Source organism: Platalea leucorodia, assembly GCF_965183815.1.
Source record: "Platalea leucorodia genome assembly, chromosome: 22".
NCBI classification, from domain to species: Eukaryota; Metazoa; Chordata; class Aves; order Pelecaniformes; family Threskiornithidae; genus Platalea; species Platalea leucorodia.
In genome coordinates, this window is record NC_138844.1 from 2,082,530 (window position 1) to 2,108,647 (window position 26,118).

Below are 26,118 nucleotides of genomic sequence, written 5' to 3' on the forward strand. Positions count from 1 at the left end.
CGTACGGTCAGAGGAAGCCTATGCAATCATTGCAGTATCTGCACTAGAAATCTTAGCAGTCTGTCTGGAGTATTTAATCCTACTCTATAAATTTCCTAGTGCTGATGCCAGTAATGCACTCCTGAATATCATGAATGTTAGTCTAGCACCAGCATTCAGCTCTCCAGGGGCAGTGTCCGGTCTGGGCACCAAATCAATAGCAAAAATCATTGCAGCGTGAAGGCAGAGCTGCCCCGCAGCCCCCCCGGCCGGGAAGCGCTGGCTGTGCTCGAGGGGCTCAGGGCCAAGGGGCAGCCTGACCCCTCGGGGCACCCTCGGTTTGCGTGTCTGCGTGTTTGCGCGAGGCTGGAGCACGCCTTGGGTTTCGAGCACCGACTGCTGGTGAAGCTGCCCCGGCGAGGGGCCGCGGGGTGGTTGTGGTTCTCTGCTCTGCCCCAGGATGTCTGCTGGAAACCGTGGGATGTCAGTTCCTGTCGGGAGTAAGCGAACGCAGCTGTTTTCTGTGGACCTTTACAACCAAAGGTTTCAAGAAATGAGCTATAACAGGCTCTGGTGTGCCAGCATCCAGCCCTCGGCTTGCTTTCCACGGGTAAGTTCAGTGCCAGGTCGCAGCACTCTTGGTGCCCAGTGTAGGAATGTGGGAACAAAAAACAAAACTCCTACCACCTCCTGCTGCTGTCAGAGCAACCGAGGTGCGAGTGGATGTGTAAAATCGCCCAAGAACCAGCAGCTTCCCGAAACCCACACGTGGCTAGGGCCGCGTGGCTTAGTGCCCTGACCCAGCCTCAAGGCCGGGGCTGCGCGAAGGGCTCCGGTTGGCAGGAGAACGGTGCTGGGGTGTGAGCGGCCCCTGCGTGGTGGTGTTGCTGTGACACCCTTCTCCCTCAACAGCTACTCCCCGTCCCGCTGCAGTCCCGCACGCTGGCAGCCGCGTGAACCACCCTCGAACGCAACGCTGCAGCCAGGACCCACCGCAGCGCCCCAGGCTGGGAAGAGGGGACAGGCACAGCGGGTTCCCCGCCCTGCGCGGCCCCGGGGAGGAGGTGAAGGGAGGCACCACGGCCTCGGGAACCAAGGTGCGAATGCATGATGATGTGACAGCAAGAGTCAGCCCTCAGAAATGCAGCTGCTGGGTAAGGGGAAACCAAGGACGCGGGACACCGCGCCATCGCTAACCGCAACGTTCACTCAGACAGAGAGGAACCCACTTCTTGGCCAACCAGTTTTATTATTCAAGTCCAAAGATAAAGCAGTTAGATACTCACACTTGCAGCAGCTAAACAGGAGGCATGACCCTTTAATCAGAGCAGCGCTGAAAGCAGGCGATGGGGACAGGTGCCGTCAGCGGCTCAGGAGCCGCCTGCTGCCAGGAGCACACCTCGCCAGCCGGCACGGCGGCCAGAGCACGAAGCAGCGCAGGGGTGAGGCACACCCGTTCCTCCTACGCCCCCGAAACCGCCGCGGGTCCTCCTTCACGCTCAGTTTACAGAAATTAGTGTTCTCCTCTCCAGAGGCAAGTGACACCCTCACGAAAACAGCTGGAAACAGCAGGTAACAAGCCCTTCGGGAGCGAGAGAAGCGTGTGGCTCCCCATGGCAGCTGCAACCGGCTTGTAAACCCAGCGCATCCAACTCGCTTACAGCCGCTCAGCGCTGAGCCTGCCTTAAAGCATTCACCCTGGCAACCGCCATAGAAATAACAGTCGACGTTCACCCACATGAATCATCGGGGAGCACCGTTTTCCAGCTACCAGCATAAAGTCTTAAAACAGCATGAGGACTCGACCCATTTGCTACCGCTGTGGCTGATGCTCGAATCAGCGCGGCGTTTCCCTTACCAAGAGCCCGTGGGTGATGCGGTCTCATAGCTGCAACTCATATATATTTCATAACATTTCCTTTCTCTTGCTGCAGAACAGCACTTAGCCTCGCCGAGGTCAGCTCCAAACCTCGCTCTCGCGGCTCAGCCAGAACGAAGACGTAGCGTTGTTCTTGGCAGCATAAATACACGTATTTGCAAACACATTTTTCAAGGCTAGTGTAAATAAATTCACATTCGCCCTGCAGCAGCACGTCCTTAATTACAGGCCAGAAAGGGGCTTTGCTCTGTTCTCAAATCGTAACACGCTGTTGCTGCAAATGAAGGCTGGCGGGAGGACGCAGCCAGCTTGGAAGCCCTCTCCTCCATCTTGTTTTGCTTTGCTTTGAAGTGGTTAGAAGTAAAAAAATCGATCGATTTAAAACACGGACATAATCACTTCACCGTTCTTTGGTACAGACATTGGCCACAATAACCGACTGGGACATTTGACACCACAAGCACATGGCACACTTCGAGTTTAAGAGGTGCTTGAAATTTCTTTTTTGCTATGGAACAAAAAAAAAAAAAGGGGGGGGGGGGGGGAAGGAAACGCTTCCAAAGACCCACTCGCCAGCCACGTGCCCAGAATTTCTGCTGCTTTTTAAACACACACCATATTCGTAATTCGTTTTATCCCTTGAGAGTCCAACTGGAAAACCCCAGCTATCGCTTCCGCTCGCCTTTTTGTGTCCTTTTCTTCTCCTTCTCCTTCCGCTCCTGCTTGGCTAGCTTATCCTTCTCTCGCTGGAGTTTATCTTGCTCTTTTTTCTTCTGGAACTCATCTCGCAGCAGCTCCCGTTCCAGTTTCCTGGCATTCAAGACATCTTCCACGTTCGTGTTTCGGAACAACGCTGGCGTCGCGTTAAGGGCAGACAACGCTCTGGCTGAAGCCACACAGCTTCTGCTCTGCAGCCGTGTTCCGGAGCTCTAAACCAGACACTGGCTTTATTCTACCTCCCCCTTCACCTTCTGACTCACTTTGGCTTCCTCCCCAAGCCGGTAAGGAATTTGGGAATGAGAATTGAGGAAGAGAGAAAGAAAAAGGAATCTCTCTTTGTTCTTCCAAATAGAGAAATCACGTAGAGTAAATGCACACTCCCTAGAAAAGGATTTTTCCGAGAAAAATCAAGTTGCCTACAAGTTCTTAAGACTGATATGTAAAAAAAAATTCGTAAAACCTCTACAAATCTAAGGAAGAAAAACAATTCGTATGGTGCAGCTTCCTCGAGTGGGTTCCCTACAGCTGTGTACGACGCGTGGTTTTACATCTACGTACACGTACGTACGTGCATGTACCTGCCGACACCGATTCCAGCTGACGCCCCCGGGACAGGGAGGCGACGGCCAGCGGGCGCAGGGCATTCCCTCCGGCTGCCAGCGGTCCCAGCTAACGGGATGGGGCAGCTCTGCCCGTCCCGCCAGCCCCGGAGGAAGGCTGCAGACGTGGGAATGGATGAGGCAGCTCACGCCAAGGATCCCCACGGCCTCCTGTCCTCTCTCCTGCAGCAATTAGCGGCAATGCTCCGGGAAGAGCATCAGAAAGAGCAAGTGGGTGTCTCCTCCACTTTCTCTTCCTCCTAACCATCAGTAATGTAGGGACAGGAATAATTTAGCTTTCCTTTTTTAATTATGTGATAAAAACCTGCTTCTATCTTAAACCTGCCAGCTGGTGAGCTCAAGGACCGTCCCAAATCATCGTGTTGAGAAAAACATGGGATAATTGGTCCTTGTTCACCATTAAAGTTCAGCTGCACCACGGCCTCATGAGTTTCACAGTAGTTTCGTTTCTGTTGCACTTTTAATAATTCCTGATGTGATTTACTTCTCTGGACACCAGTTAACATTAAGCTGATGTTCTGGGAGAATTATCCTTATTAATAGCATGTTCTGTGAAGCTTCAGAGAGGGTGGAAGAGGGAAGGAAGGAACAGAGGACAGAAAAGGGAATGAGAGGATCAGTGTCAGCTGTGTGCACAGGGCGGGGGGACCTCTAACTTTCATTATGAGCAAGGTCAGGCAATGTGAAAAGAAAAACAATCGCCAAACTTAACAGGTGGCCCTGAAGAAACACGAGTATCACCACAGATAAGGAAGGACGGGAAACTCACCGTGGAAGCTGCCTTCCTGCCAAAAAGGATACATTTTTCTGATCCAATATTTACTGCTGTCGCGATCGATCCATCCTGTTCATCCTCGCCAGTGAGAGAGTTAAGGAAATGGGGACATCAGTAGTGAACTTGTGCCTCTATACAGTCACGCTTAACCCAAAACATGTCAAATAATCTTATCCAGCCACAAGAAGAAGCTGAACACTCACGCAGACAAAGACGCGGCAAGCACAAAACCCCACGTTCAGCTCCCTCCTGCTGCGGGGTGCCAGGTACGATCCCCTCCTGTTCAGCTTTGCTCTTCAAGGAAGAGCTTGTTCTTCAGCACTACAGAGAATTAACATTAAACTCTCCCACTCTACCCATACTCTCTCTAAAAAGGATCTTTTCAGCAGATTTCTCATCAGAAAGCAAGAGATAAATTCAATACGACTGGGTCAGGAAAAGGATATTCCTCCTCGTCCGTCACATTGGCATACTGGGCCAGGAGGGCAGCTTTCCTTTGCTTCTCTTCCTGGGAGACCTCCTTTGGCTTCACCACAATCTTGGCCTGCTTCTCCATCATGCTGGCGATGGCTTGGACCTCATCTGGCAAGGAGAAGAGTCAGAGCATCAGCCAGTCCCTGCAGACGCAGCAGCAAAGTCTCAGCTGACAGATGCTGCACGCCGCTGCTTCCTACATCTGCAGCCCCCAAAAGGCACCGTCCCACTGTCACAGGCTGCGTCCCGTCCGCAGGGAGGCAGCTGTCGCCAGGGACAAGTGCACCGAGCTAAAGGGAGAAGTCTCACCCAAAAATATCCCCCCTCCTCCCACGAGCCTCCTCCCACGGTCACTAGTGGTGCCGTCAACGCACAGAGCACAGCGAGCCGGCCGTTTTGGGGAATTCAATCTGAGGACTAAGAGAGCAGGAGCTGCTGAAGAGCCACCGAGGGGACGGCTCAGGCCAGCGCGGCGTCTGACGTGGTGATGTGCCACCACCTTCTCCTTGGGAGGAGGAATTCCCCCGTGCTGCGCGCAGCCACCATCAGACGCTATTTTTCCTGGAGCAAGGGAAGTTTCACAATGAAACTTTGACATCAGTAAGACTCTTGCTAATGAAAATCCATTTTACTCCAAATTGCATTCTCTGGTTAAAAGGGGCTAAATGTCTTTATTTAACAACGTACCTAAAACCACATCAAACATTCTGAAAACGCAGAGTGACTGATCAGTTTAATACTCTTTCTTTTCTACCTACCCAGGGAAACGAAGAGCTGATTTACCTGTTAACACTGAAGTTCTGCTGCCCATTTCTTAAAATGACATTTGCGTTTTGACACCAATTTTTTTTTTTTTAGTTTATTAATAACTTATCCTCAGGATTCTGTTATTCTAAGCAGATACTGACTTCACTGGGGATTTATCCTTCTATGGAACCACAGTGAAATAAGTAAATCCTTGCAATTCTAACAACCCAGAACATGCTGCTACCTTCTTCCTGTGACAAGTAAGAAAAACCCCTGCGGGTAACCAATGGTATGAGCAGGAGGAGTCCAGCAGCAGCTCCAGCAATTCCAATCGCCTGTCCCCAAAAGAGGGATTTATTTTATTTAATGCACAGAATAGTGTAACTTTTCCCTGTCCCCAGCCGAAGGCGAGGTTAGGCCAAGGACAGACTTCAGTGAACTTTTGGGGAAAGCCACTGAACTGCTGCGTCATTCAGCCGCCTCAACTATAAAGAGGAGGTGACTGGTATTTGTGAAATGACGAGGTTCGAGAAGAAAAGCACTATATAAACGCAGGCCTCACGATAAGGGCTCAGGATTTCTAGAATGACATCAGCCAGTGACAATATTCTGTTTGCAACCAGAACCAACAAAAAAATGCAAAGCAAACAAAAAGCCAAAGGGGATGTTACATTGTCAGGGGCTACGGTTCTGTCCATGCCGTTGGAAGATTACTAATTGATCCATGCAGTATGCTTAAACCAGCAAAATCTTTCCAGCATGTGACTCCACTGTACTCCAGAGCTCTGCTCAGTGAGCAGAACAAGCCTCCCCCGATGAACAAGACCAAGACGGAGGTCTTCGCTCCCGAGCCAACAGGTGAAGACGAGGGATGAATTCAGAGAGGGTACAAAGAGACGGTGGGACTACGTACACGGCTGGGAAAGGAGCAGCGTTAGTACAGCAGCAGTCTTGCAGAGCTTCCCCCCCACAAGCATTTACAGAAAAAAAAGGACAGTTTTAAGAGAAGATTTTGGAACGGGAAAATAAGGATGCTTTCCTGACATGTACTGGGGTGAGCAGCAGCAGAAGGGACAGCACAGCTCTCCATAGGTGCAGTTGTAGTTGTATAAAAACACCCGCTTTCCAAACTAGCATAAACTGAAGCAGCACCAGGCATTTTGTACCCTAACAACTGCATCTACCATCAGAGCGCTAGCTGCCATCGCTACATCGTTAGCACTGAATGCAGAGAAAGCTCTAAGTGTTTTGGGAAAGGAAACTGAAAAAATCCTACAGAAAAAATAAAAAAGAGCTTTTTCTCTGCAGGATTATGGACCCAAAGAGCAGCAGAATGCTAGGGACAGCCAAAAGTGAAACGACTCATTCTCATTTCATATTTCAAGACAAAACAGTAAATAAGCAGCAATGGCAACGAGAAGCAAGTCAGATCGGCAAACATATTAGCAGCATTGGTTTTAACTCCTAACAGGACGAACACAGAGTCCTCATCTTGGTAAGGCCCTGCAAATTACTCATACCACGAGGAAAGGCACACCGAGCAGCAACACTACCTTCTTTTTTCTCTTTGGCGTCAACAATCTGAGATTCAGACCACTTCTCGACTACTTCCCTGCAAACATCGTTTAAGAGATCTTCTTCCTAGTAAGGGAAAAGAGACTTCTCAGTCTTGGAACAAATTTAGTCTGCTTTAAACAAGCATGAATCAGATATGAAAAGTACCAGCTGCAAAGAATCTGAACACCCAGCAGTAAGCTCAAGCGATACAGCTTTTCACACAAAATCTACTCGTTAAATGCGCACACAGGACTTTTATTAACCTGGGACGATACAAGTCATGCGATGCACTTACTTGTTGACACAGCTCAGGACTAGGGAGTGCCTTGACCCGCTAGGCAAACACAAGGCGTCAAGGCTGCCAGCCAACAGCTCTGCACCGCGCCAGGCGATGCCGCATCACCGCGGCGGTTTGCTTTTTCATGCGACATGGCTCTAGCAACACACGCTGGTGTCACAGCAGCTGGTTCTCTAGGTGCAACAGCCCTACAAACACTGAAGAAAGGCAATCGGCGCGTCTTCCCTCTAGAAATCTGCTGCCCAGCATCATCTCTCTTCTTGAGCAAGGCTGCAGAGAAGCTACTCAAAGGCCACCTCCAAGCCAATCTCACTAAAGCAAATAAATGAGACTAGATAAAACACAGGTCAGGGCCAGTACGGAGCTGAAACCACTTTGGTGGTACTGACAGACCATCTCCTCCCACCAGCAGGGATATTCTTGTCCCTCGTGACCTGCCTGGAGCATTAAACACGATCTAGAGGCGGCACTGGAGTGCATTCACACTGTTGTTCGTTACTGAGGAATATTGAACTGCAGGGAGAAAGGAAACACAGCCAACCAGCAATAGGGCGGTATTCCCATCACCAGATCCTTGGCTTGTCGAGCTCCACCATGCCTAGTTCTCTCCCCAGCACCTACATACAGCTGCTCGGGGGACTGATCAACACTGTAATTCAAGTTCCAGCGGTAGACAGGTGACACACTACCACATCTCAGCACACACGGTCACAGCATTCCTGCAAGAATTGCCCAGTATGTGAGTTCAGGTTACAGAAGCTGAATCTAGGCAAGAAACACGATGCTGATAAAAGTGTTTTGAAGAGTTACAGCCAGGAGCACTTCACTGGGAAGACATATGTGTACAACGGGCAGGAAGTTTCAATATTTTTTCATAGAATCAGAATCGGTTAGGTTGGAAAAGACCTTTAAGATCATCAAGTCCAACCGTTAACCCAGCACTGCCAAGCCCACTACTGAACCATGTCCCTCAGCACCACATCTCCCCGGCTTTTAAACACCTCCAGGGATGGGGACTCCACCACTTCCCTGGGCAGCCTGGGCCAGGGCCTGACAGCCCTTTCAGTGAAGAAATCCTTCCTAATATCCAACCCAAACCTGCCCTGGCGCAGCTTGAGGCCGTTCCCTCTCGTCCTATCGCTTGTTACTTGGCAGAAGAGACCGACCCCCCCAGCTCCAGCCTCCTTTTAGGCAGCTGCAGAGAGCGATGAGGGCTCCCCTCAGCCTCCTCTTCTCCAGGCTGAGCAGCCCCAGCTCCCTCAGCTGCTCCTCATAAGACTTTTTATTTATTTTGCTCATTAACACCAAATTGGATTTGTCCACAGCTTAGAAAAAAACAGCAGGTTTTCCTAAGCAGGAAAGGCAGGGGGGCTTGAGGAGAGGTGATATCAAATGGAAACGAGCCGGCCAGGGACACCCAGGGAACGAGCCAGCTGGGACTGAGACATCCCCTTCCCCTGCACCTGGGCAGGCCTGGCTGGTGCATCGCAGCTGCTAATGCTCAGGCTGGATCCGGGTACTGCCTGCAAATCCTCACGGTCATCCCGCTCTCCTGGGGCAGCAGCACTGCACTCAACCAGGGACAAATCAAGCAGCAAAGCAATGGTGACCTCTTACTAGAGCTGTTCTGCCAGCCCTGACCATCACCTACCCTGCCTATGCCAAAAGCTAGCTCTGAGAGGCAGAAAACGTGATAAACTCCGCCTAGAGAAGAATTTCTTAATGTAGGTGTGTAGGAACCAGACCTCCACCGTCTGCCCCATTCCCCACCTTTCACAGCCAGGCGTGCAGTAATTGGCGTTTCAAAGACGAGCACACCAAACCCCTGCACACAGACTTCCCACCAAAAAGACACCAAGTTCACGATCCTCGTCTTGAAAACTTGGGCGCTAGGTACCTAAAAAAAAGCACCTTCAAGTTACAGGACAGACTGTCACTGAAAACGTTACCCATCCAGCAGAGCAAAGCTCACCTCCACGGGAGACAGCAAAAAAAGTTGAGTTCTCCACAACTGTGGGACAGACAAGGAGATAAAAACATACACAAAAATCTCTCCGCCTTTTGCTTCAAAACAAATAAAGAGCAACTCAAACTAAAGGCCTCCCACCCCGAGCCTACAACAGCTAAGCACACAATTCTGTGTGTAACAGGCAGATGGCAGGAGAACAGACACACAGCGATACCGTCGCACAAAGTGGCCAAGCACCGAGATCATGAGCACAGTTCAAGGCCGTACACACAACAGAACAAGGTCCCCGGGTTGGGGAGGAGACGCTGCAAGGACAAACACGCGGGATATTCGAGGCTGTGATTGAGGAGGCGATCTGCAAACAGAGAAACAGCAGAAGGACAAAGGGTTTGCAATTCCCACTGATATCAGAGTCCATTTTAAGAAGTCAACATGCCCTTAACGAGAGTAGATCCAGAGGAGAGGATGATGCCTAATCTGCTAAGATCGGGTATAAGAATGGGTGGTTTAGGTCTGGAAGAACCCACGGACCCCGCTCTCACCGGGAGATGACACTGAGATCCTCAAAGGAACATACGCTGGATGAGCAGACCAGCAACGAGGATGATGTGCGTGGAAACACCATCCCAAGTGCCAGTCAGAGGGACCCTTCCAGCCCTCAGACACACAGTAAGTCATGAAAAGATAACGAAAACCCGCATGGTTCAAGGACACGGAAGACATGAAGGGTTTTAAGTGCCAGAAACACTCACAGTAAAAGGATCCTCCTCAGTGGATGGGCTCCCCTGAGCGCGGGGAATACTGGCCCGCTGGAATCAAGGCTGGCAAAACAATAAGCAACATTATATTAAGCCAGAAGAGAAGGCTGGGAGAGACATACTCCCTGGGCACCTGGGTTTCAGTTTGTGCAGGAGTAAGAAAGTCAGGCAAGTGATGATAAAGGAATGTCAGCAAGTGGGAAGGAAAATGAACGGCAGAAGAATAACAATGATGGCAGAGACCTGCGCAACCTTCTAATGAAGGTTTGAGCAATAAGAAACAAATTGGGTGTTTGTGTATCGGTGGATGCAGGCCTATGAGGGGAGAACACAAAAGTGGGATGTTCTAGCGATCCCAGAAATTATGAAAAACCAGCCTTGGAGCTGGAGAAAGGAAGAAACGAAAGACCAAGCTGACAGCACATGAACGGACACAGATGAAGCAACGGAAAAGAAAGACGATGGGGCAGCCTGGGCGAAACTGAAGCGTTACAGGGGAAGCAAAGAGAAGTTCTGCCACGCAGCGCAGGCCGGTTGCTGCAGCACCCTTCCGTCCCACTGCGGTCTGGATGGAGACCTCTAGCAGAGCGCTGCCCTCTGCCTCTGGGAGGCTCGCCTCCTGCCTATAAGAGCAAACACTAATAGTGGTGAAGCGCAGAGAGCTGAGGGTGCTACAAGCAAATATCTTCGTCTAGTCTTCCCCAAACGAACAAGAAGTGATATTGGTCTAGAGGTTAGTAAATACAGAGAAAAATTAACTGTGGAAAATACAAGTCATCTGGAATCTGTCTGGTTTAAAGAGAAGAACAGAACAGAAACAGATCTCAGTTCTACATTTCTTGATTAGAAACGGTTACATCTGAATAAACTCAGGGAAATAACGCATAACATTGTCAGGACTGAGGAACCACGGACATGAGCGCAGAGGTCGCCTGAAATTTATTTTTGTGAAGGTTGTCAAAAACAAACAAAAAAAATGACCTGGAATTTGTGACTAGAGCAAAGAGAAAAGACTTGGCAAGAAAGGCCCCAAATTAACCAAATGAAAAATTGTTTCTAAAGTCAGTATAGAAATAAGCATAGAGTCTACAAAAGGAAAAAAATGCACTAAGTAAAAAAAGCAATTAAAAAGTCTGAGGGTTCAAGAGGCAAAAAAGTTTTACCAGAACTGCAGAAACATCAAACTGAGTTTGAAACTGCAAATGAAGCAAAATCAGCTGCGACTGTGAGACAAAAACAAAAAGATAAGACACAGGGCTGTGGTGCAAGACGTATGGGATAACGGCAGCCCAGAACTCGATAAATGTGAAAACCCTGCACCAGTTCCCAAACTGGGCGGCAGCGCACGAGAAGGGCAACTCGGCACGGAAGAGAACAGGGGAAATATCAGAACCCCAGGCAGGGCAAGGGACGGCCACCGCGCTACGTACCTCCAGAGCTCAGCGAGAGCACGCACAGCAAAACGCGAGGCCCACCCCAGGCTGGTGAGTCGTCAGATCAGATGCAAGGATCAGCCACGGGCTCTGCCTTTGGTGATGAAATGAAGCAAGCCTGGCAATCACAGGCAAGTTAATTAACCTCAGCTATTTTAGAACAGTGTTTTCCGAAGACATTTTGCTCTGCCCCTAACGCCAGCAGGATGCACTGTTTGCTTCTCCTATTATTTTAGGCACAAAGCTACCCTGGTCCAGTTAAGTTTCTTTTAGAAACTACCTTACCGCTGGTGCCCTGGGGTGGGGACGGGATGGTAGAGGCAGTGAAGAGGTGCCATCTTCTAGGAAAAAACGATTTAAAATGGCATGCAGTCAGTGAACAGAAGAAATTACATTACAGTTACTTATGATAACAAAAAGCTGATTGTAACGACCAAGTCCCTGTGGGTTTTGTGCTCCTATACAGACATTTTGGGAGGAAATCAGCAATAGCCACTGAGCAGACTGTTATTCAACAGCTGCGTGCGCTCGCTATTTAACATTTTACACTACAAAACATCCTTTTATGCAACATCCTGAGATACAGATACTGTAAAAACCTTACAGCCCCCGAAAGAGATGACTATTAAAGAGAAATTCATTTCTGCACTCCCCTAACTCCCAGAAATGCAGGGGGAGAGGCAAGCACAGCAGCGTGGGCCGAGCCCAGCTCCAGCCTGGTCCAAGCGCCTGACTCCTGGAAGACAACACCGTGCTGCGAGGAACGGGATCTGCTGAGGGAACGACGACCACCCAACGCAGCTGTCCTTTAGCTGTTCTAAAGGAGTTGTTGTTAAAAATCGCCTCTTAAAGCACACCTGGGCACTACCAGAAAGCCACCCAGCTCACAGGATAAACCCTCCGTCCTCCACACAAAGTTTTCTTCGCTCCTCGCGAACAGCCTCAAGACTGGCACCAAAAAAAAACCCAACGAACGAAAAAAAAAACCCAAACAACCCCCAAACACGCGGAGGGCCCAGAGACGCCCCCGGAGGTGCTGGGGACGCCCCGGGGAAGGCGGCTATCCACCCCACGGCTTCAGAAAGCTCAGGGGCGCGGACCGGGCTGCGATGCCCGCCGAAACCAGCCCCTCACCCCGGGAGGCCCGGCCCGGCCCGGCCGCCGGTGAGAGGAACCCCCCCGGCCCGGCCCTCACCAGGCAGGCGGCCAGGACACCGCGCAGCGCCTCCAGCCGCTCCTCGTCGCTCTCCTCCTCCCGGAGCAGCCCCTGGATGTAGGCACCGTAAACGGCGCGGTCGAGGCCCAGCGCCTCCAGCCGCGCCGCCAGCCAGGCCGCGAAGCCGCCCGCCGCCTCCCCGCCGGGCGCCGCCATCTTGGAGCAGCGCCGCCGCGCATGCACGGAGGGGCCCGGCGGCGGGGCGAGCGAGGGGGGCGCGACGGTGGCCGCGGAGGGCAAACTTGCTGTGGCACCGGCCCTCAAGGGATCAACCCGCCCGTGCCCGCGGCCAGAGAGCGGCCGTGCCCGGCGGGGCCGCTCGGCGGAGCCCGCGGCCGCGCCCCGCTGCGCCGAGCAGCCCCGCTCCTTCCCCTCAGGAGCGGCGAAGGCGCAGCGCCGGCTCGGCGGGAGCGGCCTGTCCCCGCGCGGCCGCCGTAGCGCCGCCGTTAGGGGCGGGGCGGGAATTTAAATGGCGGCGGCGCCGCCTCCCCCCCGCCAGGGCACCATGGCGGGCCCGGCCGCCCCCCGGCCGCTCCGCGGGAAGTCCTTCTACCTCGACCTGCCGAGCGGGCGGAGCGCACGGGAGCTGGCGGAGGCCATCGGGCGCCTCGGCGGGGTGAGCGGCCGCGGCGGCCCCCGGGGCCTCCCCTCGCCCCGGCTGACCGGGGGCTGAGGCGGCCCCGCTTCTCTTCTCGCTCCGTTTCTCTGTCTGCGCTTTTTCTTAATGGTTTCCTTATTTTCCTGGTCGCTCCCGGTGTTGATTTGACATCGTACCGCATCCGCCCGGCTCCCCTTCGCGGTCCCCGGTGGGCCTCGCCTCACAGCCGCGGAGGCCCTCGGGGGAGGAGGCTGCCCTCCGCCGCCTGCCGCTTTCCTCCCCTCCCCTCGCCGCTGGCTCTTCCCAGGCCCCTCGTGGGGCGCTGGGCAGCCTGGCCCAGCCTGGCCTGTGACCAGCTGCTGCGCAAACTGCCTGCTTGCTCCCGCCTTCTGGGTGGCGGCAACTGGTTGTATGGTGATGGGAGCACCTTCCAGTACATGCTAACTGGTTACCTGGTGATGGGAGCATCCTCCCGTCGGCAATAACTGGTTGCCTGGTCATGGGGACCACCTTCCGGGTGGTGGTAACTGGTCGCCTGGTTCCCCCTCACAACAGCCTGTGGCAGCTTAATTTGTTTAGGCAAGTTGTGGGACTTTCAAATGTTTCCTGGAATTCAACCAAGGGTAAAGTAGGGTAACGCCAGCCAAGTCTCTTTTGTCATGTAGCTGTGTGCTTTTCTCGTGGCTTTCCCTTAAAAGCCGCCTGGACCCTTCCCCTGTGAAGCTGTTGTTGGGGTGGATCTGTATGGCATTCTTCCCAGCCTCTCCAGGTTTCCTTGGTGCTGATATTGCTCACCAATTCCTTATATCCTCTCCCAAGACCCTTCAAAAAGTAGCATCGCTTCAGTCACCGGGCTGGAACTGAGGACCGGGGCTGTGCCCAGCAGCTGGTCGTTCATCTGTTTCATCTTTCAGTTTCATTATGAGTCCTAAGTACGGTTTGGTCCTGATAGTTGTTACTGTTTGTTTTCAGATTGTTTAATCTCTCTGTTGGAGGTGGATTTCTCATGTGCAGCCCAAAGCTTCCTTAAATCCTTCAGTTGTTACACGCAGATGTAAAATCTCCATTTGGCTCTTGTCACTGCTGTATCTCTACTGCTAGGATCATGTGTTGGCTGTAGAGACATGTGGGGAAGCTGGCCTGCGCTTTTTTTGCTTTTTTTAATCACACCTTCATGCTGAACTGGCTGATTTCTTTCTGTCCTCCCCTGGATGTGCTGCCAGCACTCAGGGACGCTCTCATCATAGCGTATTTTCCTGAGCTGTGCATCTTCAAGTCTGAGAAATGCTTGGTCCCAGCAGTCAGTTATTTCTCTACATAGCTGCTGTGCTACTTAGAAATAATTTTAGCCTTTTGACTGTCTCTCGAGCTTCTTATTGGGCGTTGTCTCGGGTCACTTCCCTCTCTGAAATGTGGTCCCCCGGGAGTGGAGTTCTCATTCCTCTTGCTCCTGTGGAGATATTGAACTCAAGTGCACCATGGCCACCATCTGTAAAACAGCTCTTCAATGGTAATACCCAAACCCAGGCCCCGTGCGTTCTTCAGGACGACATTAAGAGCACCTTATGGCCTTGGACTTGCACACGGTGTCCGGAGCTTAGCCTTGACGTGGGGCTGATGACAGAGCATTACTTGGACAGGGAGATTTTGGCTTACTCTCTTCTGTGCTTGCAGCCCCCTTGATCTCCCGTGACACAAGTCACCATTGCAGGGCAGCCTGCAATGTTGCCTGTGGCACTTCACATGGGTGGGTCCGGGATCTCGATCCACAGGGATTCTGTAACACAGCAGAACTGGCTTGTTCAGCAGCCGTGATTTCAGACTGCTCAGATCTTTGTCTTCCTGTGGGCTTCACACCTGTGCATTAGTGCGCCGTGGCTGTCTGCTTTCTGCTGAGTTTCAGACAAGCCTACTGTTAGTATCCCAAATTTTGGTTTTCTACCTCTTCCTTGGACTTCTAGCTTCTGTGCAAAGGTGGGTGGGTGTGGTTTGGCTTTCTGGTTCACTGCTGTCCTGTTCTATGTGGAGCTGCTTGTCCCAGCTGTTTACTTTCTACTTTGTTTTGCTAAGATGTGTTCTGTTCTCCTGAGAACGGAGCTCTTCCACACTGACGCATGGCGTCCAGGGCTGTTTTCTCACCTACTGTTTTTTTTTTTTCTGAAACCATTGTTTGAGTAGATAATGGTAGACAGCGTTGTGGAAGTCTCAGTCTGATGGTTCTGGTGATTATTTGCAGTGTAGCTCTAGGGTGTGTGCTCTCTGCACATCACAGGGTCTCCTCGCCTTCTGTGAGACAGTGGTAAGGACTGGAAGAAGGAACTACTTGTCGAGATGAGTATTTCCAGCTGCCCTCTATCTGTGTGTGGGATTAAGCTAAAGGCAGTACTTCTCGCTTAGCAGGACTCTTTCAGAGTTGTTGGATGGTTTCAGAGCTGCTCTGTTCTGTCCTTTGCTGCAGGTGACCGAAAGCTTCCTAAGCAAAGAAGTCAGCTACGTGGTTTCCAGCAGCAAAGAAGCCAAACGAGACAAAGCCAGGGCTCAGACTGAGAAGTGGAGCAACGTAACTTCAGAGGATGCAAAAGCCACAAATCCAACGCCTTCTACCTCCAAAGGGAACCATACCAGACCTCACCAGAAGCCACCAGACACTGTAAGAGCTATAAAGGTTTAGGCCACCTCAAAGTTTGGCCTAAAGGATCTATAAAGTAGAACCTGAGACCAGTGTTGGAATGTAAAGTTGTTCCTGCCCTGAGCAAATATGCTGTGCGTTTTTTTCCCCTGGTCTGGCCATTCATATTCGTACCAATGTTCCTCACGTCTGTGTGTCATTGTCAGCTCAGATGTGCATAGCACAGCTTTGACCTAGTAAACAAAGAATACCTACTCAAATGGCGGAGGAAACAGAGGCTTGCCTGGCTTCCCAACAGAATAGGCAATCTGTCCTGCTGCAGAGGTGTGTCTAGAAAAGCCGGAGAAATGTAGACAAGATAAAAGCGTTGCAGGATGGATGCGTGCTCATAGGCACCGGCACGGCAAGGCCATCGTAACTTGGGAGGACGTCTGCAAGGGCAGCTTGCAAGAAGGGATTTCTTTAGGTCCTTTTCACCCTGCTGGAGCTGGGCTTGCTGGTCAGTAGAGCTTGTGGCCAAAGCTCCAGCATCCTGCCTTGCACGCTGGTGCCTGTTGGCAGCTGTGAGTGCGGGGAGAGCCTGCTGCCCCAGTCTGGGCCATGGGCACCTCTGCCAGCTGGATCTGACTGCCAGCAGGTGGGGAGCCTGGGCTGACATCAGGAGTTTCACTCACTCATGGTGTTTGTTCCCCTGTCCTTGCTCACAGCGCTATCCATTTGTCTTACAAAGAGCTTAACCTATTTGTTGAAATAATTGGCGTGCAAATGAGACTCTGTTCCCAGGAAGGGCTAGTGAGGATCTTCCTAACCCCTGCCAGCATGTCGGGATGTGGCAGGCAGAGTTTCTGAGCTAAGTTGCTACTTCCTCTTGGCTGGCTCTGGAGTATTCACTGCTGCTCAATAAAAGCCCAGCCTTGGCTGAACAGCTGCTTGGTGTAGACTTCATGGGTGCCTCTGCGGTTTGCGTTCCCTGGAAATGCTCGGTCCTGCTGTCTTTGAGATGAAGTCTTGGCCAGACTCTTCTCCTCGGCAGAGAGCGGATATCACTAGAAATCATTCTTACTGGACAGCCACGCTGACCTTAGCTTGCCGCTGCCTGGTAGCGCTTTGCTTTAATGTAGTACTTGGCTTCTTTCTCTGCAGGCCCTGATCAGCCGGGGAAAGGAACTGCTGCAGAAGGCCATGAAGAATCAGGTGAGCAGCATGTGGATGGGCTTTCTTTTAGCTGGGTATGTTCAAAGTACTGCTGAGCAGTGCAGAACCAGTGCCAGCCACTTCTCCAGAGCCCCTGCCTGCTGAAGGGAGCAGATTCTGGGGCTGGTAAAGGTATGAAGCAGTTCCTTGTGGCTCTGCAGAATATTGTGCAGTGCTCCTGGGCACTGTTTGTCACGGAGCTGTGTCATCCGTCCATGTTAAGTACTTCTAAGGCCTGTCCCAGTGATCTGGGTGCTCAACACAAGAGAATTATTAACACAAAACCCATCATTAGATGAATTTTTAGCCTAGAAAGAGCTAAAGCTGGGCCAAAAGGCTCCCCTGCAGTCCTTTCAGTGGTATCACAAGTGGCCAAAAGAATCTCAGTGCCCACTTAGAAGCTCATGCTATAGCAGGGATTAAAAATTTGACCTAGATGCTCCTGTTAATTTGGGGTAGATAAAGCATGAGTTTGAACCTTTTCTGCTGTGCCCTGATTTTAATAACAGCTACGCAATGGTCTGTCAATTGGGCAACAGAAAAATCTCTCTAAACTAGATTTAGAGCTGCTTGTGCTCACACAGCCGTCTCTGCTTTGAGCTGTACCTTGCCAAACCTCTCTGTTTGTACAGGACACCTGCAGTGGCAGCAGTATCCTCGCCAACGCTCGCCTGTGGGGAGTCCAGATCTTGCACGTGGATGGTATCCTTCTCTGCAGGCTGAAATTTAGCTGTTGGTGATTTTTGAGACAGGTGGAGCAGAAGTGATGTAGCCAGTGTGGTACAGGAGAAGGAAGAAATTGTGAGCAATACCTGGTACTTGGCTGATGCCATCCTGGCCATGGCTAGCTAGGTCTGCCCTTCAAAAAACCAGATTTCCTTGTATGTATGGAACATGCTACTGTGACATTTACAATAGCAAACACTGGGTTTGTTGTAATATACTGAAGCTGTAATATTAGAAAATGTTAATAGCTTGGTCAGTGCATTAATTTGTTCCAAAAAGGCCATTTTTACTAATTGACCTGGAAGTACAGATCATGATGATGGCAGGATTTGGTCGTTTTTAATTAGGAGTGCTGCTGTTTGAGGACCTGTGCTGGAAGGCGCTTCCCGTCTCTGTGATGAATGGGGAGGGGGTGATGGGAAAGACAGATGGTGAAACTCTGATTCTAATAATAGGTCTGGAGTAAAAAGGTTCCTGAGTGTCCAATGACAGTGACATACAGCCGTGGCTGAGCCTGTCTGGCTGCGCGATGGAGGCTGCTGCTGCTAGTACATGTTCCTGAGCAGCCAGCTCTGCTGATCCGCAGCCTGTCAGGGCTTTCAGATGGCAGGGTCTGGTCTGCGTGCTGCAGAATTCCTAACAGTGTCTCATTTCTGCGGAGACTTAATGCCAGCCTCCAGCTCTGCTAAAGAGCAAAATGGGGTGCCATCCCTCCAAGCACTCTTTCTTGGCTGCTTCTTGGGCAAATTAACCGTGTAGTGGCGATGCTCTGGTGGGTGATGGCAGGCTCAGGCGCGACATGCTTCTCCCCGGTGCGGGTGGGGAGCTATCCTCATGCTGCAGTTGGTGGAGGGGAACAGCTCACCTTCTCTCTTTGAGCTATGGCTCTTTGACATCCCACCTGTGCAGAAATGTTGTCATACGCTCAACAGCTGCTGCGTGCCGTCTCGGGAGCAAGGAAACGGTGCCAGAAGACAGAGGTAAATGACTGAACCCCAGCCCAATTTGAGGTGCTGAGGATCCCTCGGCAGCTCTAAGCAATCCTTCTAGCTCTGCTAGTGCTACTGGGCTTGTAAGCAGGACGATCTCCTACGTTTTCATCCAACACTGGGCAATGTGATGCTTCTGTTTATTGATGGAGATGTCAAAATTCAAAGGATTTTTCCTTTCATAAAGTGAGGGTAAAAACAGATGAGAATGAGGCAGCCGTTAGTTATCAACCTCATCTGTAGCACAGCTAGTGCTGATTTTGACTTGTGAGGGGCTAAGGGTAAAACAAAGATCATATGCAGCTAGTACGCTGGCTTTCTGAAGTGTTTTTTAATGCATTGGGGAGGTCAGTGAGACGGTAGGGCGTAAGATCAGAGAGTGGCAGTTACTCTAGGTAACTTGGGAGACAAAATGTCAGGGGGAGGTGATACAGTCTCTGGTGCAGGAGCTCTGAAGTGGTGGGAGAGACTGCTGTAATCTCACTTTGCTGCTCTGGGATCAGTAATTACAGTTGCGCCTGTGCTGGCTCCCATACTAAATATGTCACTTTTTCCCTTTAGGCAAAATGCCTTGCATCCGGATCAAAACTTCGCAAAGGTAGGCCTGGAAGTTGTGCTCCTATTTACTCAGATGTGGAGCTGCTTGAAGAAGCCTTGTTTGGAATCTGAAAATCCATCTGACACTTGAGCAATCCAAAATATGCCAACTGTTAAGGCAGTTTCTCTTGGATGGGTTTTGTAACTCCTTGTCTGAGTCTAGCTGCAGCCTCCTAATACAGCTGAGGATGTTATGCCTTTGATTTCAGGCAGTGTTTTTAAAAATCCCATAAACCATTTGCAGCGCAGCTCCCAGAATCCCGAGGCACCTGAGGACTGTGCTGCTGGCACTGCACATCGAATCCACTGGCTCAAACGAAGTTTTGAAGAATAATGCATCCTACAGAGGAGAGCGTGTTCCTCACAACCCACTCACTTCTGTTAGGCTGAAATGTACTGCTGAGACACCAATCCAGGGATAACGCTTCCAAAGGAGGAGGGAGGGGGGGAAAACCAGGTTCTCATCTGCAATTAGACAAGAGCCAATTGTGGGACTGAGATTGGCACCAGTGACGTAAGCTAATTTGTGACTTGTTTGACTTCGCTCGTTAGAGAGTGAACGCTCAGTAATATCTCAGAGCAGCTCCAACCTGGATTGTGTGTGTGGCACTTGGAAGATTATTTTCCAGTGTGGAGGGGAAGGTGGTGAAAAAAGGCTCGAAAAGCTGCCGGGTAAGGCAGATCGTCTGCTGCAAGCTCGGAGCTCTTCGTTGTGGCACGCTCCGAACCCTGCCTGGGGACTTGTGGTGACAGCTGAACCGTTTGTCACTGTTCAGCACTCTGCCATGAGAGCTCAGGACCTGCGCACCAGTCTGAGTTTTATCTGGGGCCCTAAACATGGCCTTGCTTTCAGAAGTGCTAAGCATTTGGCAGCATTTACGTGGAAAAATTGATCCTGTACTTAAATAGCTACTTTAGTGACGTAGCAGCACATTTGATGCAAGCTGAGGATGAGGCTCGAGGAACTAACTGGTGAGGACAGGTGGACTCAGCCATTCTGGAGGATGAGGTTAAAATTTCTTTGTAGAAAATAGCACTGAGTGCCAGGATCACAAGAAAACAAAACACCTTGCCCTTCAGAGGCAACAAGGGAGGCATGAGAGGCTTGGTTTCAGGGTCAGGCAGACGCCCTGTGGGAATACCTTGGTGTTCATTTGTTTCTTAACCGGATCTGTACTCGGATTTCCAGGCTGAGCGTAATGTTATCACTTGCAAGTTGAACATACCTGCGAGACAGGAGGGACCCGGTAGCCTCTTCTCCCAGCCTGGCTCTGAAAACCTTTTCCCTGAATGCGCCGCTGAGGCCTTCTTCTGCTCCCTTAATATATATTATGCCTCTGTAGGAAGCATAGCTGCTGTTTGCCCTCCTCAGGGACCGAGCGAAGGCCAGGTATTGCTCTTCAGCAGTGTTCTTGTGCCAGGCTTGGCTGTGCAGCGTGTTGGTTTGTCTCCAGCAGCTCTTACTGCTTTGACTGAACCGTCCTGGCCTGAGCCACTCTGAACTCTGGGCTGTTGTGTAAAGGTAAAGGGAGAGAAAGGTGCTGGAAGGGTTGATGCGGAGCTCTGTGCTTGTGCAACTGCTGCTGCAATTTGTTAATTATAAACTCATCTCTTGTGCTTGGCGGCATGTTATGTTGAGGATGTGTGACAGTTTTTAGGATTCGAGTCAGAATTGGAGGCTTGGGGTTAGCCCCCTGGCTAATAAGACCATGCAGACATTAAAGATGCGAGGGGCTTAGCTGGATGGTCTCTCAAAGGTGAAAACAGTCCACGCTTGGGCTGCCTCTAGGGTTTGGTCACCCTACTGAATACTTTGGAGGTGAGGGCTGTTGTAGACCACCCGAAGAGCTGTTTTGGCTGCACTTAGCCACCTCTTGGCATTCACAGGTGTCACAAGTACTGGTGAGCTTGGCTCTGTAGCCCAGTTCTGTTGGGGAATGAATGAATAAGTAGGGAGTTTGGTCAGGGCAACTTCTAACCAGCTTTTTTCCTAGCAGGAAAATTGAAGCCCCCTTTTCTGAAGGTTGAAGACCAGAGCAGGTAAATGAGGTTTTTCTAAACATCACAGCCAAACTATAAGAAAAGCTCAGGGGCTTCCAGGGAGGGAATCCTTTGCCTGTTTTATTTGCACGTGGGGCAGTGTCCACAAGGCAGAGCGTGGCTTCTCTGAAGACCCTGTTACACACCGGGAAGTTGACACTCTCCTAGAGGGAGGCAGATGGAGTTTAGAGAAACAATCTAGGTGGCTCATATGTCAGGGGGGAAAAAAGGTGTTAAACGAGACTTGACAACAGAGTTTACTTCCTTGCTCGGATTCCGTTTGTGATCCTCGGTGGGTCACTTAATCTGCTCGAGGCCTCCAAAATGAAGGAAGAGATTGAAACCCATGAGGTCAGGGCCTGTAACTTGATTACAGCATCCAGCACAAGGGGATCTGATCTCTGCGGTGTTTCTAACAACTCTGTAACTCTAACGGTATCCAGAGTGCTGATTAATTATTCTGAAGACAACACTTAAGACAGCTGCAGAGTCAAATATTAGGTTTTACATGCTGCATGCAATGAAATGTGAAGGGAGAGATGTGGTCTGGGAACCAAAACTTTCCCATGTTGCTGTGTAGCTGAAAATACTGCACTGGCTGCTGCTGCTGTGCCTCGGGGGCAAAAGGTGGGTTTTTAGCTGAGCAGGCAAGCCTGCCTTCTGTCCAAAACATCCCTCCCCCCCCCCATCAGTGCTGTTACTGGGAATCTGGCTTAGTACTTCCAGTGGGAAATGGGAAAGCTCTGGAACAGCCAAATGAAAGGAGAGTGATGGCCAGTATCCATGAGTATAAATGAGGCAGCACCTTGAGCCCCTCTGGGGGAAGGACAGCCCTCTAACCATGCTATCACTGCCAGAAGTCTGATGTCCTGATCTGCTGCTTTCAGGCAATTCCGACCCTTCCATCACCAGTTCAAAAGCTTTCCTGACCTGAACTTCCTGGCACCCAAAAGCTCCAGCCCCTTTGAGCCTCTGAAAAGCCTCTCGAATTCTTGCAGAGCCAGGTAGGTTGTAGCTCCTCCTGTGCAAGTTTTTAACCCAGCTCCTCTGTGAACTGCTGCCCTGCTGGTTCCTGGGATTTAGAGAATCGCTTGTCTTCTGAATGCGGGCGAAAGGAGCCCTGTTCTGGGTTAAACGGCTCCAGCTCAAAGGCAGCCCTGCCTCCCTGGCCCTTGCGCAGGCAGCTGGGTACCTGCTGATGCTGTCGAGTGAGGGCAGGGAAGATGTTTGCTGTTACCTTGCAGGGGTGCGGAGGGCTGTGCGATGCGCAGCGAGGGAGAGAAGAGCCCCCGATCGACACCGATCACCGTGCCAAAGAAAAAGAGGGGATTTTGTGAGTGCTGCCAGGAGACCTTTGAAGAGCTGCAGAAGGTAAGGGCTCCCCTGGGACCTGGTTCCTTGCAGAAGTTATGGGGCCACTCAGTGGCTTCATTAATCATGATGTGCCTGTTATCAGTACAAACGCTTTTGGAAGGAAGGCAGATTGCTATACATACAGCCTTCATGGTAACTCATGGGATCAGCCTTGTAGATGAAAGCCATAATATATCTGTGTTCTGACCTCCTGGTCTGGGCAAACAATGGTTTTGAAGATTGGAGCACGACATGCTCATCTCTGGGGCTAGGAGAGCCTCGAGGATCATCCTGTTACCTGATCTATAAGGTGGGAAGCGTATTCCACGGCAGCTGGGGGGCACAGGCTGATTAAAAAGGTGGGAAGAGGTTTTTTTATCTCCTGGAAGATGCCAAACAATGTGGCTTTCAGAGCTCAGCCTTTAGTGATAGACAGTACGTGTTTGGAGTCTGCATTTTTACTAGCTGCTGGGGAAGGCAGTAGGCTGCTGTTAGATATAGACACAACCTCCTCAGCAGCAGGTGTCTATGGGAACAGAATACTCACCGTAAGCAACCGGGGGTAACGGCGTTGCCTGCATTTCCCAAATCTGCTTCCAAACAACGGCTCTATCTGGTGAAAAGGCTGTTTGCCCTCTAGTCTGTTAGGCTGTGGGAAGTGGCTGTTACTGCAAATTTCCCTCCTGTGAAAGGATAAGTGTTGCTAAAAGGGCCTCTGCCACCTTCCAGCATCTCCAGAGCCCCCAGCACAAGCGGTTTGCGCTGGACGACTCGCAGTACGCCCCTGTGGATCGGGTCATCTCGCAGCTCACCAACATCTTTGTGGAGCAATCAGCCAAGTAAGTCTTTGCGAATCTGGTAACTCCTGAAGCTGAAAAGCAGCATGGTGCCACACAGCATGCTCACGGGAACGGGGCCTGAGTATCCATGCTGCTGTGGTGCTGGTCCCTAGCTCATGCCTTGTGCCAGGGAATCAGCCAGCAGGGAGCAGAGGGCTGCGGCTGGCTCTGCAGGACCAACCTGGCACCTGCCAGGAAAGGCTTAGATGAGCCATGGGAGATGTTCTTGTGTTTCTGTGGCTTCTCTGTGGCTTCTCTGCTTCAGGGAACTCCCTACGGACTTCCAGTGCCTCTTAAACTAGAAAGGGCAGCTGAGCCCATCTCTTCTGTCCCCATGTCTGACGCAAACCCAGCTGCTTTGGTAGCACTCCTGTGCCCGGGTCCTGGGCCGAGAGATCCCTCATGCTGCCCATCTGCTCTACGAGCAGCAGTATCACTGCTGAGCCTTACCGGTCTAAAATTTCTTGCCGCCTACTGAACAAGGGCTTCAAACGCCCTGCACTGCAGAAAACCCTTCATCTCCCTGGAGAGAGGGTGTTTCCAGGCCTAGAGAGAGTGAGCATTAACTGATGGTTCTTCTCAGGGTGCCGTGGTCCTGCCTGACAGATGAACGCTTAGTGCCTCAAGCACAAGTTACTGGAGGAATTGAGATGCTGACAGCAGAGCTGGGAAAGGAAAGGCAGCAGCCTGAGCAGGGTGCCGTGGAACTGTTAATTGATACGGAGCATAATCGTGGCCTGCAGACCAAGGGATGTTCCCCTTGCCTGCCCAGGGACAGGGTCAGTAATCCCAGAGAAGGAGGGGGGTTGTCCAAGAACTGTTCTCTGGGGCTGCCTGTTGGAGCAGGACTCGCCAGAGGGGTCTGTGCTGCGCGTGGCACCATGGAGGAATCTGCGGTGGGGGGTACAGATTCAGGCTTGGCTCCTGACCTGGGCTGGGGGACTCGTGTAGCAACCGCTCATGGAGAGGCAATTCCTTCTTCATCTGAACCTCATAAAGAGCAAGCGCTTGGGTCTATCAGCCCTCTTCCACAAGTGCTGCCTGCCTCCAGGAAACGCCAGCTCTCCTCCAGACAGAGCACCCAGGTGGGAAAGAAGCCCAGGCTGGAGCTGGGTGCTGGCCTCTCTCCGTATAAGGCTACAAACCCAGTGGATGGTGGGATGGGGGTGCAGGGTGCGGGACAGGCACCTGAGCCAGGTTCCCCCAGTGCGGTGGAAGCTGGTGGCTTGCCCCTAAGCACAAAGCTCTCCAACAGACCTCCTAGCTCTCTGGGTTTGGACCTGTGCCCATGCGGGAGCCCTGGGGACCCTGCATCACCATCGGGTTCCCTTGAAGCTGTGTCTGTGGGTTTTGATCCCGCGGCGGCTGCTGCAGCCAGCGCTGTCAGCGAGCATGGCTGGAGCAGAGCGAATGTGAGTTCCCAAGGGAAGCAGCTCGGAGGGGAGAATGAAAACGCACCCAGAAATGTGAATAGTCCTGATCTGGAGAGCACAATGAGCAAGACCAGCTGTCCTACTGGCCGGTTGCCCTCTCCAAAACTGCCTGTGGCTGAAGCCAGATGTTGCTGCTCGCTCTGTGTCAGAGCAGCAGAAAAAATAGCACCCGAGCTACCTGACCTGCCAGGCCACAGCAAAGAGCGGGCTCCGTGCCCTGGGCTCCTTCAGCCTCTTCCACATCACGCACAGGCTGATCACGACTTCAGCAAAAGTTCTTCCGAGTCAGACTGGGATGTCCAGCTGCTCTCCACACTAACAGGGGTCCAGGATGGCAGGATTCAGTCTGTGGACAGGGACTTGCTCCAGAGGACACATGTCAACGTGAGGGACAGCGGGTACGAGTCTCAGCTCTGCTCGGTCCTGAAGCAGAAGTCAGAGCTTGCCTGGGCAGGCAAAGAGGAGAAGAACTGCCGGAACTGCTGCACAGAGACTAAAGGAGCCTCTTTCCCCATATTTGAGACCTTTTTTGGCAGCTGGACTAGTTAAAACCACCTCCTGGCTGTTCTCTGGGAGCTGTGAAGTGGCTGTAAAGAGATTTAACAAGGCACCTCCCTGTCAGGACCAGGAGGTAGAGCCGAGGGCCGCAGTGAGGACTGTCAGCTTGCGCGGTGGTCTCCAGGCACCGCAGACAACCCGGGCAGCTCTCCCGTTGGGAGCTGATGGGTGATGTGGTGCTTTCACTGTCCTTGGCTCTGAGAGGGGCTGGGATCTTCCCTCCTCTCTGCTGGTAACGTTTAGAGCAGAGAGCTTCCTTCTTAACTCCTCACTGGGCTGCTGACAAGATGGTCTTTCTCTGGAAGCATCTCTTCAGCAGGAATATGTTCTTTGCCCTTCCAGATTGCGAGCGTGGCCCGTTCCTCCTCTCACCCAGTCCTTGGAGGTGGAGAGGAGGGTGCTGGGGGTGAGATCTGTGTTCTTCACGTGGTTTGGGGTTTTGTTGAATGTCTTTGAGTATTTACAGATGTCGGTAATTGGTACTAAGTTGTTTGGGGTTTTTTAGCAAACTTTTAAACTTTGGAATAAAATGGAAGATGAGATCCTGCTCTGCTGTACACTGAGTGAAATTTGTCTGGTGGCCTTAAGCACGGCTAACTTGAAATTGTGTGAAGCGTCCATCAGTCGAGGCTTGGTGGTGCCTGGGCAGAAGCCTTGCTGAAAGGGATCTGGGGGTGATGGTGGGCACCAGGCTGAATATGGGGCGGCGGTGGCTCTGGTCACGTAACGTCACTCCA

The 26,118-nt window shown here is 51.6% G+C and overlaps 2 protein-coding genes across 4 annotated transcripts; one reads left to right on the forward strand and one right to left on the reverse strand.

The window, feature by feature from the left end:
• Nucleotides 1-1,208: 1,208 nt before the first annotated feature.
• Nucleotides 1,209-12,681, reverse strand: CCDC43 (coiled-coil domain containing 43). 2 transcript variants are annotated; one of them, XM_082331797.1, is made up of 5 exons: nt 12,405-12,671; nt 6,748-6,835; nt 4,420-4,555; nt 4,000-4,058; nt 1,209-2,711 (listed from the first exon to the last, which is right to left on the reverse strand). In XM_082331797.1, exons 1-5 carry the CDS (start codon nt 12,579-12,581, stop codon nt 2,524-2,526), a joined length of 648 nt encoding a protein of 215 aa, XP_082187923.1. In that variant the 5' UTR covers nt 12,582-12,671; the 3' UTR covers nt 1,209-2,523. The 2 variants fall into 2 exon arrangements, with proteins under 2 accessions (XP_082187923.1, XP_082187924.1); XM_082331798.1 differs by lacking the exon at nt 1,209-2,711 and adding an exon at nt 2,718-2,959 and having other exon boundaries at nt 3,968-4,058; nt 12,405-12,681.
• Nucleotides 12,682-12,801: 120 nt separating this feature from the next.
• DBF4B (DBF4B-CDC7 kinase regulatory subunit) lies at nt 12,802-25,871 on the forward strand. 2 transcript variants are annotated; one of them, XM_082331795.1, is made up of 11 exons: nt 12,802-13,041; nt 15,482-15,673; nt 16,796-16,846; nt 17,479-17,548; nt 18,482-18,552; nt 19,123-19,159; nt 21,153-21,198; nt 22,086-22,202; nt 22,443-22,569; nt 23,281-23,390; nt 23,974-25,871. In XM_082331795.1, the coding sequence occupies exons 1-11, from the start codon at nt 12,895-12,897 to the stop codon at nt 25,370-25,372; spliced, it is 2,367 nt and encodes a 788-aa protein (XP_082187921.1). In that variant the 5' UTR covers nt 12,802-12,894; the 3' UTR covers nt 25,373-25,871. The 2 variants fall into 2 exon arrangements, with proteins under 2 accessions (XP_082187921.1, XP_082187922.1); XM_082331796.1 differs by having other exon boundaries at nt 21,156-21,198.
• Nucleotides 25,872-26,118: the final 247 nt, after the last annotated feature.

What these genes read in the sequence shown, in the direction of transcription:
- CCDC43 (XM_082331797.1), bottom strand. Translation starts at nt 12,581, where the DNA reads ATGGCGGCGCCCGGCGGGGAGGCGGCGGGCGGCTTCGCGGCCTGGCTG. An exon ending in GTGTCCTGGCCGCCTGCCTG is followed by an intron (nt 6,836 to 12,404) that starts GTGAGGGCCGGG and finishes TTCCCTTACTAG; the next exon opens with GAAGAAGATCTCTTAAACGA. An exon ending in AAATATTGGATCAGAAAAAT is followed by an intron (nt 2,712 to 3,999) that starts GTATCCTTTTTG and finishes ACGCGACGCCAG; the next exon opens with CGTTGTTCCGAAACACGAAC.
- DBF4B (XM_082331795.1), top strand. Translation starts at nt 12,895, where the DNA reads ATGGCGGCGGCGCCGCCTCCCCCCCGCCAGGGCACCATGGCGGGCCCG. An exon ending in CCAGATCTTGCACGTGGATG is followed by an intron (nt 17,549 to 18,481) that starts GTATCCTTCTCT and finishes CCACCTGTGCAG; the next exon opens with AAATGTTGTCATACGCTCAA. An exon ending in AAGGTTGAAGACCAGAGCAG is followed by an intron (nt 21,199 to 22,085) that starts GTAAATGAGGTT and finishes TGCTGCTTTCAG; the next exon opens with GCAATTCCGACCCTTCCATC.